This window comes from Sinocyclocheilus rhinocerous, unplaced genomic scaffold, assembly GCF_001515625.1.
Source record: "Sinocyclocheilus rhinocerous isolate Xijiao unplaced genomic scaffold, SAMN03320098_v1.1 scaffold1268, whole genome shotgun sequence".
Lineage (NCBI taxonomy): Eukaryota > Metazoa > Chordata > Actinopteri > Cypriniformes > Cyprinidae > Sinocyclocheilus > Sinocyclocheilus rhinocerous.
Genome location: NW_015664016.1, coordinates 790,437 through 802,140, shown reverse-complemented (window position 1 = coordinate 802,140; position 11,704 = coordinate 790,437). Strand labels below are relative to the sequence as shown.

The 11,704-nt window shown below is 38.2% G+C and overlaps 1 protein-coding gene across 1 annotated transcript in view; it reads right to left on the bottom strand.

The window, feature by feature from the left end:
• Positions 1-11,704, bottom strand: part of LOC107729284 (neuronal PAS domain-containing protein 3-like) — a 50,378-nt gene that overhangs the window by 16,427 nt on the left and 22,247 nt on the right. Inside the window, exon 2 of the mRNA XM_016539749.1 lies at positions 1,108-1,226. Within this exon, the coding sequence (XP_016395235.1) occupies positions 1,108-1,226 (119 nt within the window). The remainder of the gene's footprint in view (positions 1-1,107; positions 1,227-11,704) is intronic.

Sequence of the window (11,704 nt, the reverse complement as noted above, 5' to 3'; positions counted from 1 at the left end):
CATGCGCCGGTGAGTCTCGTGAAAACCAACGTTTGTTAACAAGAGCAAAGGAAGCACAGTTTCTTTACTTTAGCAAAGGAAAACCAGTCTCCTCTTGGCTTATATCGAAATCCTCCGACATTCTTCTTTACAAATCCTCGTTTTGTACTTCTAATAAGTGACCATTGTTTTGTTTTGATCTCTCCGCTGCACTTCCGCGTGCGTCACTTCTGAGCGGCGCATGCGCAAAGCCGACCTCATACGTCATCCGCCCGGAGCTGCTTCCAGTGTACAAAACCACGATCATATTTTGCACAGCTTGTCTGTGAACAACGGCTCTGTGTAGTAAATGCTGCTCCACGTGAAAGCACGCACGTGTAGAGATTTACCGCTGATTACAGAACCGGCTTTACTGACGAGATGCGCATTAAGTATCGTGCGATATTTATCGTGCAGCCCTAGTTCTAGGGTACTCTCCAAAATGGCGGAAGATGGTCACTTGGGGATAAGAATTGTTGAATAAATTATGTTATTATTGTTTTCTTTGCGCACAAAAAGTATTCTCGTAGCTTCGTAAAATTACAGTTGAACCCCTGATGTCACATGGACTATTTTACCGATGTCCTTGCTACGTTTCTGTGCCTTGATCGTGGTAATATCCTTGCCATCTATGGGAGGGTCAGAGAGCTCTCAGTTTCCTTCAAAAATATCTTCATTTGTGTTCCGAAAATGAATGAAGGTCTTACGGGTTTGGAACAACAATGGGTGAACTAACCCTTTAATGTATCATTGTTGAAAATAAAATCGAATTTCAGTTTACATAAAATTAAAGTTTAAAAATTTTTACATTTACTAAAATTCACATAAAACTGTTTAAAACAATGTGCATGATAAAAAAGAACCTGAAAAGTAGATTTTGCAATGGGACAAAGGAAGCTCATACTTCTGTTAATCAGTTAAGTGTGCACAGCTATTGCTTGATTCAGATTATTTTAAAACGCCAAATATTGGCCAATTATTTGGCCTGGCTGTGACACATATAGAATTCTGTCATTAACTATGATACAAGACTGAAGTGAGTTTTCATTTCTTTTAGAACATGCCAACAATCATCCGGTTCAGTCTTACCTTGTATCCAGAGGACTTGATGTGGACGCCTCTCTTGGTGAGCGTGGACTTCATACGGATGAAGGAGGAACGTTCTAGAATGTTATCCGGCGACAGAAGACTAGGGCTGTTCGACTCCACTGCAGAAACAAACAAACAAACATCTTATTACAACAAAAAAAAACAATACACAACTCACAGAGACAGCAAGATATCAGACTGCTTTAGTGAGTATGGTGTGTAATATCTTCTCATTGAGTTTCTATCATCTCTTGGTAGACAGTTAATGGAACAGCACAACCTGATAAGGGGGAAGGCGCTAATCAAACTTTGACAATGTTTTAATTGTATTTACTAATAGCATGAAGCGGAGCCTCTGCAAACATGATAATTGCTTTAAACTCGACATGGCAAATGAATAAACCTCACCAGGCTGGTGTTAGATGTATTTGCCTCCATAGGAAATGGGAAAATTAAGCAGAGCGTAATTTAACAAACTTGGTTTAGTAAAAACACCACTCACCTTTGCTTCAGAAAAAATTAAAATCTAATTACAATATAACATTTTCAATGACAGTAAAAAAAATAATGTATTTCTTATACTATAATACATCTCTTACCAGATGGGAATGGAAAAAATAAAGATTTCAAGCCTTGATCTTAACACAAGGACACCTGACGAACAAAGAAGGTTCTGCTAATTTGCTGTAACACGCTTGATTAGAACCAAATTAACTGCACATTTTAACTTGTCTTGACATTCAACATGTTACAAACAGCCACCAGAGGAGGTTTAGTGTAAGAACAGGACAGTATGAGAGCCAAAACTGCTAACAAAACGTTTGTCGATCTAAACGCTGACTGTGCAAATGTAACATATCTTTATTAGGGATCAAATTGTTGGTTGTGATGGAAATTATGCCATTATTATAGTCATAATTTGTGATAAAAATCATAATTATCTTAACATTTTTAACAAAATAAATACTGACATGCGTATATTTATTTTACTACAATCATAGTAGTGGCATTTTACTAATACAATTACATTTTCAAAGTTTAAGACTGAAAGTCTGGGTCTTGGACATGAGTAAAATCTATATATAATACATTTAAAAAGTGATACAAATAAAAAATGTAAAAATAAAAAAAGGCACAAAAAAAATTAGGAAAATTAAGTGAACATTACATAACAACAAGAAAAAAAATCAACCCCTGAGACATAAAAGTATAGTTGAATAGAAACCGTCATATGGTTGTGGGTTTGGACTGCTGTATTTCCCCGTTTCTCTCTCTCTCTTTCTCTCTTTCCCTTTTTTCTCCTCCCTCTTTCTTTCTGAGAACATGAATTAAATGTCATTTAAAATCTAACTAGTCCTTTATCACTCTGGGGAAAAGGCAGAGCCATGTTATATTTAGTCATTTCATTTCTTCTGATTAAATATGAATTACTATGAAATTTTTCTCATCATCTAACACACAAGAATATGCCAACAGCTTTTTAATACACTATATAAGCACAAACTTCAGCTCTAAGAGTTTAATTCGCCTCTCTAATCCAGTCACATCAACCTTATTTCTCTTATCAGAGATTCCCATTTTGAATTAAATGAGCTCATTAGTTTTAATCAAAGGCAGAGAGATCAAAACTCGCACTTAAATGCTTTAGATCAGAGCTGTCAGTCAAGCGTAGAGTTCTATTTGACTAAAACACAAGATCAGAGGCCGTTGCAACTCGCCGTTTTCATTAAGAATGAGACGGGCTTAAAGATACGCTGTCCTTTTTTGACACATGCGGCGCTCGGACCGAGAGAGGTCGTTTACCACGTGCCCTCCGCGACCTCGTTTTGCTGTTAATGACAGGAATATGAATTATACAGGAAAACCTTTGCGACACACACTCGCGCTCCTGCCTGAACAATACGCTGAATTTCAGGATTTCCCTCGTGCTACGGAACAATAATAAAGAATGGGAATCCTGCCTGCTTTGCTTTTCCAGGAGATGAATAAACTATCACTACAAGTACAATAACGATTAGTTCTGAATTTCAGGATTTCCCTCGTGCTACGGAACAATAATAAAGAAGGGGAATCCTGCCTGCTTTGCTTTTCCAGGAGATGAATAAACTATCACTACAAGTACAATAACGATTAGTCGAGAACACAGTCAAACGTATATATGTTACTAAACTAGTAGATTACAACAGTATCCATACAAACTATACGACTCAACTCACATTCCCATGAAAAAGATGGCAGTTAAATATTTGTCACAAAACATATCATTAGAACCAATGAACCTAAACATTTCAAACTGATTTCTGTTTAAAAATAACCCAGTGAACATGCATTGCTTACATGTCTATGAATGAGCGCATCATTTGGAAAGCATTATGTTAAACATCACTTCAAAAAATGTCTATTTAATGCTGTTTTAATATCTAAATAAGAAAACTGCTTTAAAAATGTAAATCATCGACATAAATGTTCACAACAAATACAAATTTCAGTGTCTGATACATTGTCTAGAAGTGTAAAATGTTAATACATTTACTGTATGTCGCCTCTGCGCTGCATTAAAAGGTCTGTGTGAATGCAGCGTGTGCAAAGAAGATGTGCTGGATTTATTCGTGTCAAAAACCCTGTTGTTTTGAACATATATGAGCTTCCAGCACTTCCATGTTTGCAGTCCAGCAGGAAGCCCTGCGGCTGTAGAAATGTGGGCAGATCGGCTAAATCATCAATATCAGCCAATCCATGAGATTAAGGGAATCTGCTGCGTGTGTCGAGAGAGTCTTATATATTCGACTTAAACCAACATCCCCACAATGCACCTGTGTTCCAGCAGCAGCAGCAGCACAACACTCCACACGCTTCAACTTTTGTTTTTGTGTTGTGTATATGAACTCCCTTGCAATCCAAGTGAGACCATAACACAGAAAACCATTCAAATCTAGAAAATTCCTCAGACACCTTCCTCGTGGAAGAGAGTAGTTTTGTGGAGTTTAAAAATAAAACCATCTACGATGCTTTAAAATCGGCTCCTCGTATAAAACTGACAATATCAGACATGACTTTTTAAAAGGAAAATATTATTTATGTGGGAGGGAGGCAAATTTATGATCCGGAAGGCCTTGGGATTAATTTTCTTGATGAAACCTTCGAGAATGAATGTGTCTGGGAGTAAATTATGAGATTTAAAAAGTATTCCACTCCTCGCCGAGCGTGTTGACCATCAATAACCACCTGGCAGGTCTGGAGGTCCTCGTCCGCACCGCAGTCCTCATGTACACTACACGCTCAGCGTATGACTTATAGGCCTGTAGGAAAGCTCAAGTACTCTGGCTAATATTCCTCAATTTGCATTTATATAAATATTAGTACCAATTCAGGACGTCAGGTGTTTACTGTACAAATAAATCAGGATTAAGCATGCGGGCTGCTGGTCTCTCAGGCTTTACCACCATTTCAAGAATGGTGTGAGGAACGAGGTCGTCCTGGTCCTAGTCTGACAGATGAAGGCTTTGCTCTGTATGTTAGTAATAATGTATAATTCAAACAGCTTGCTCCATATTGAGATGTGGCTGGTGGTTTTTAATGCCACCCCTATGGCAACGAGTACAGAAGTCCTTTCTGAATTTCAGAAAGTCCTTTGTATCACCATTTAACAGTTTGATTAATTATGATGCAAAGCATGAAGTAAATATTGATATATTTGATTAACTGTGATTAAATTGATTCATTAATTAGCATATCATGTAATTCATTAAAGGGATAGTTCACACAAAAATGAAAATTCTGTCATCATTTCATCATGTCGTAACCAAACTGTTGACGGTAGCCATTGACTTTCATAATATGTCTTTCCATACTATGGAAGTCAATGGCTACCGCCAACATTTAAAGGAATGGTTCAGCCAAAGATGAAAATGTTAAGATTATTTACTCACTCCCAGGCTGTCCAAGATGTATAGGTCTTTCTTTCTTCATCCATCCAAGGTTTAACAATACATTTACACAAAGATTTGACACAAAACTGACCATTTAAAATTTGGACAGTGCTAATTCTTCACACTTGTCAAAAATGAGGCGGTTCTTTCTGCCTACGTCACGCATGACCTTTCTAATATGCATATTTCACACTAGACATTGTGCATCAAACTGAGCTGGACCAAGGCGGGCATTTGTAGTTAAAAAGGATATCATTTTTCATTTTTTTCTGAAAAGGACTTATTGTGGTGGTAAAGAAGACCCTTATTTGTTGGCTGGGGTTGTGTGAATTACTTTGAAGCTGCTTAAATATGGATGGTCATGGATTTTGGACGGTCGAAAATGGCCTACGGTGAGCACCGTTCACTTGGACTAGATGGAGAAAAATCCTGGAATGTTTTCCTCCAGTACCTTCATTTCTCTTCGGCTGAAGAAAGAAAGATCTATACATCTTGGAGTGAGAGTGAGAGTGAGAAAAAAAATCAGGAAATTTTCATTTTTGGGTGAACTATTCCAAGTCCTAATGATAATCTAGCAGAAAAGTGATTTTTCAAATCGGTTCTGAAGTAAATAATTTCAGGTTTCTGTGATGCATTCCTTCGAGACAGTGCTCACAATGCATTGCTGTTACAGACACTTAAATCTGTGATCAATATTTAATCCCGCAATAATGAAAAAGGATTCCCCGGCAAGAAAAGCTTGGACGCGGGTCTGAGATGTCACCACGCTGAACTGCGAAACAAATGACACTTACGCTAAAGTAAACACTGAAATATGCTTGGGGAAAAACAGCCTGAAGAATCCAGACCACGCTGGATTTTAAATCCAATCTTGAGGAAAAATCATGCAAAAAATAAATAAATGAAGAAAGAAAACAATTATACGCACACAAAAAACCACAACAACGAAACCATATGTGCTCTACAACAGGAAAAGGAAACGCATAAGGAAGCATACGGACGCAGAACTGCCCTCGTGATAAATGGGGTGCAGTAAAACTTTACATTGTACTATTTGTCTTTTGAATAATCCATGCCAGAGACGGTCCCAGACTTCACTGAATAAGAGCTTGTTTCTTCTCTCTTTCGTCCGCAAATAAACTTCAAATACACTGTGGGTTCCTACAGTAAGTCAGGTGTGAAGGTTTGTCAGCACTCGCATTGCCTTGTCTGTTTTCTGATTGCTTTATAAGGAATCAGATGCATGTTGGGACACTACAGCTGTATATCGCCACTGCAATTTCTCTTTAGAGGCAGATTAAAAACCAGAGGCTCCAGACGTGGATCACTGGATCATGAAAAGCACCTGTGACAACAATAAAAACAGCCTCTTCTCAAGCTGTGCTAAGCAGTTCTGTTTGTGATGTTTTACATGGCTCGATATGGACGGCTGCAGATTAAAACTAGATTTCTGAGTGGTGCTTGTTTGAAGGCTCAGGTGGTAAAAAGAGCTCATCCCCAAGTCTCTGTGATATTCTGCTCTCCAGATACGGCTCGGGTCCCTCCTTCAATGCAAGTCTAGGAGATTTTTTGCCTGTTTTGTTGGATGAAAATTTTAAGCTTGATAATTCAATAAGTCCACAGCATAAACAGTGCTGGACTAGTTATGTTAAATAAGTTTAATAACATTTTTACTATCCCTAAGTCTGAGCTTTAGCAAGCACCACGAATAAACCTTTTGCAGCTTAAATGTTAATTTGAAACAGGATTATTATTGTACCCAAAAACTAAAATGAAAGCTATGACTAATTTAAAAACACGTTTTGAATTGACAAACAAAAAGATCTGGCCTATATTTAAACTGAATATTCATAAATCCTTAATTAATTCCTAAATTGTGATCACAAACAAAAAATGAAACAAGAAAAAAAGAAATGTGTAAAATAAAATTAATTAAAATGATATTAATGCATTTCAGAGACCCTCTATTTGATCTGAGCCCCTGAAAGAGAAAAACAAGAAGCAAGCTGTAGAGGGGAGAACAGGTGAAGACCAGCGCGTCAGGACTCCTGGAAGACGAGAGGAAAGGTCATGGAGTGAAAGATCGTCTCAACAATGAACACGGTCCATTCCAGCAGGCACATATGGAAGGAGTTTGGGAGAAGATCGCTGAGGTCACGGGAACATCGCAAAAAAATGCATGTGGGAAATCACCAGAATACAGATGAAGGGACTGGTCATAGAGCAACATATCGTCTAGTAAACGAACAAACAGATTGAGGAGATGTGGCAGAACTGCCATTAGAATGACACAAGGAGAAGTGGTCTGTTTAAACAGAAGGAGATGAAGCTCCTGCCAGATGTCCAGGCACCCATTAGCAGCTAAAGGTGCAGGTGTCAGTGGCCTATGGCTCTGTGAAGCCCATCAGCCTGACCCCTGTGCCCTACACACCAAGAAAGCAAGTACACAGGCGTCAGGAGGGAGCAGACAGTCTGACAGCTACACGTCACCTGACCGACTCTCTCAGAGTCACACCCAAACAGATCAGGTGCTTTTGCTAAGATACTCAAAGAGAAACTGATTGCAGGAAGTCTTAAAAGAGTTTAAGAACAAACTAAAAACAAGCAGATTTGTACCTTTTCTGAAGAAAAACCTACATCCACAGTTCTAGGCTTTTGTTTGTGGTTGCTATGCAGTTACTATGGGGTTCTGAGTGCTTTTAGCATGTTGCTATGGTTTTTAGCACATTGCTGTGGTGTTCTGAGTGTTTAGTATGTTGCTATGATGTTGCCATGATGTTCTGAGTGTTTTAGCACATTGCTATGGCGTTGCTATGGTGTTATGAGAGTTTTTAGCACATTGCTATGGTGTTCTGAGTGTTTTAGTATGTTGTTATGCTGTTGCTATGGTGTTCTGAGTTTGACAAATTGCTATGGTGTTCTGAGTGTTTTAGTATGTTGCTATGGTGATCTGAATGTTTGTAGCATATTTCTATGGTGTTCTGAGTGTTTTAGTATGTTGTTATGCTGTTGCTATGGTGTTCTGAGTTTGACAAATTGACAGCATTTTAGAGCTTTCGGACGCAGCCTTTTAGTTTGTTGCTATGGTGGTGCCGTGGTGTTCTGAGTGTTTGTAGCACATTGCTATGGTGTTCTGAGGGTTTTAGTATGTTGCTATGGTGTTGCTATGGTGTTCTGAGTGTTTGTAGCACATTGCTATGGTGTTCTGATTCTTTTAGTATGTTGCTATGGCGTTGCTATGGTGTTCTGAGTGTTTTTGGCACATTGCTATGGTGTTCTGAGTGTTTTAGTATGTTGCTATGGTGTTCTGAGTGTTTGTAGCACATTGCTATGGTGTTCTGAGTGTTTTAGTATGTTGTTATGGTGTTGCTATGGTGTTCTGAGTGTTTTTGGCACATTGCTATGCAGTGGTTTCTTCAAGTCTGTTCCGAAGTACTTAGGGTTAGTGGTTTGTTCAAATTCAAATGATATGGTTTATTAAATAAGTTCACAAAACAATGTTTGTAAGAACATACTAATTAAAATGACAAGCCTACTTTCGAGGCATACATTTAGACCTTTACAACCACTGAGAAGGACATTAAATAAGTCAGAAATTGCTTTCTGGTATGTGCTGTGCATGTGTATTTATGTGATGTGCTTCAATGCAACAAAAGGTTATTTTTCAATTATAAATCTGGAGCTGTGGCTGAAACAAACTGTTTTCTGTGACACTGTAGAGGACAGTTCAAACCGAAGCTATAAAAGGTTTGTTGTTTGCAGACGCTGAAGGACCACTGCCTCAAATTTCAAGTTCTATCGATTCGACACAGTTGTGCTCTCTTCTGAAGTCATCTGAGAGTCGTATTCTTCAACCCTCTTTTTTTCCCTGCTATACATCAATAACAGATTTACTCACAAACAGCGTTAAAAATGTATGTATGTAGCTTGAAAGACTGAAAATATAAGCTATTTGTTTGTTTAAAAACACATCAGAGAAGAGATGCTAATACATACACACACACACACACACAAACAAATGTTTCGGCGGAGACCCATATGGTCTGTAAACATCTTTCGGGAGTTGTATCCTCAGCAGACCTTCAGGATATACCTCTATAGCCACCATGGTGTAGATATGTGTGTAATGTCCCTGTTTCCATAGCAACCCCATTTTGACATTCACTATAATATGTAGCTGACATCCATTCACACAATGCAACAATATATCTCAGCTAAAGAGGCAAAGCAACAGCAAAACACAACATCTGAACCTTTAAAACCTACACCCTGATTTCTACACCACCCAATCCTACAACACTGTCAAAATAAAGAATCAACTTAAACAAGATGCTAAAATATGCAATACAAGACTAAGCTAATGCAAAACGCAACAGAACAACTTTTCTGCAAAAGCAGTAAATATCTCGTCAGGACAGGCCCTGTGTGTCAAGCACGCAGAGGTTTAATTGCAGCCTTGATGAAGTTGTGCATTTATCACTCAATGACGACATGCCACCGCAGTGATAACCATAAACACAGGATATCAATTAGCTGCTGTTAACACTGTTTTAATTATTCCTTCATCTGAAAAAGTCAGGCAATAATCAAATTTGGGCTTGTAAATGAATTTCAAAGTGCTGTAATTGAAGCACTCTTTTCCCCTCAAATGAACGTACACATGTAGGCGTAGTTGTTCGTTTTAAAGAGCAAATCAAAAATGGATGTAGGGTCGTGTTTACCTGTGGTAATGGATTGCATGAATTTTCACCACAACAAATGATGAGAGAACACAACAACTTTAGGATTATTCTATTAACCGAAAAGTGCAATGTGAATTTAAAACACTTTCAAATGGGGTCACATCATGCATTTATTTTTATTTATTTATTTATTTTTCCCGCCCTTAGGTCCATTTATAATGTTAGTAAAGTTTTTGCACCACAAATGCATAGTAATTAGTTTTTTTCTTAACCACCTGTCTGACCTTAAATATAGAAATAGTTAAATTTTAGTTTAGTTAGGCTAGTTTTTTGGTGCCGTGTCTTTAAGAAACACTCCTTCACATGTGAAATAAGCAACAGAGACTGCAGTTTTTCTGTTAGATATATAATTTTTAACAAACCAGCCTCTTTGCGAAGCTGCATCACTGGCAAGATAATAAAAACTACATTTACTTGTAAATAAATTTGAAATGTGTGTCTGACTGAAATGATTAAGGACCTCGTTAAAGGGACAGTTCAGTCAAAAAAGAAAACGTACATTATTTATTAACCCTCACGACTTACATTCTGTTGTGAAACACATATTTTGAAGAATGTTTCACTTTTTTGTCCATACAATGTAAGTCATTGAGGTCCAAAACAACACTGACACTTTAAGAAATTGTTTTTTTCTTACAAGAAAGCAAGTCATACAGGTTTGGTACAACACAAGTAGCTGTCCCTTCAAAAATCAAATCATGATGATGCTTATTGTGCATTACTATGCAATATACTATAAAGAAGCATTAGCAAAATAATTTACATTTATGTTGCTTGTAAATTTTAAAAGCAACATATATACATATATCAGCAGCAGCCATGCCAACCACACAAACCTTGACCTTCTTTGTGTGACACATAAATATTGAAACACAAGCTGCCAAATATTACGCTGGATGACATGAAAAATGTGTACGCAGCAGTTTCCACAGAGTCCGGTGACATTACAGTATGATTTTATGATTACAGCTGGAGGGAAGATGAATTCTTTGTTTGCAGACAGTATTATTGACACCAAACAACCAGCAACTTGCCACAAAGTCTAGCTGGCACAGGATAAAAAAAAAGAAATAAGATTAAAAATGAGTATCAAATGCAAGCATCTCTCATTATTTAAAGCTATATTAGATATATTCACATATAAACGTGGGTGTTTTTAAAATAGCCATTCTGTGCCTTCATTAGTGTGCATTGACTTCAATTCAGTGCTGTGAAGTTTGGTCTTCTTTCAAGGTGCATTGTGGGATTTTACCACCTGAAGATGATTTTATTGTCCATTCTGTGTCTGTCACCACACGTGTTTGGATCTTCTCATTGCAGGACAGAAGAAGCGGTCAGATAACCTCTGCCCTCCGCTACAGCTTCATCCACCGGGTCTCTGCAGGGAATGCTGGGATACTGCACTCATCTATTATTAATATGGTAATGAGGGTGAACCGGTGACAAGCCGGGCAGTTTTTATCAGTCTTGGGGTCGGATCGGTCCCTGTGTTCTGGAAGAAATCCACTCACCCACCTCGGGAGTGCAGTCAACACCAGAGAAACACAAACCGACTACAAAACCCACGCTCTCCGTCTTCCACAGTGAACCACTGGAAGTGTTTTAATTCTCCACGCGGACGCTGCTTTTCAAATCACAACATAGCGTAGCCACGGATGAAACCATGTGAGAGAGAGCGAGAAGTTGAACACGGTAAGTGTCGTCTGGAGTGAAGGGTTCTGCGGTGAACAGGTGTTGCAGTAATAATACTTGTCACAAAGACAATTTCAGTCAAAACTAATGAGTTGTGAACCCAGGGGATTGTTCACATCAGAGCAGCACATGGCAGTGCGTTCAACCTATAATGGCCTCTAAAACCAGACTGAATCCTTGCTGCTTGTGTTAATAAGAGAATTTAAACTGTCAGTTTAAAGGGGTCATCGGATG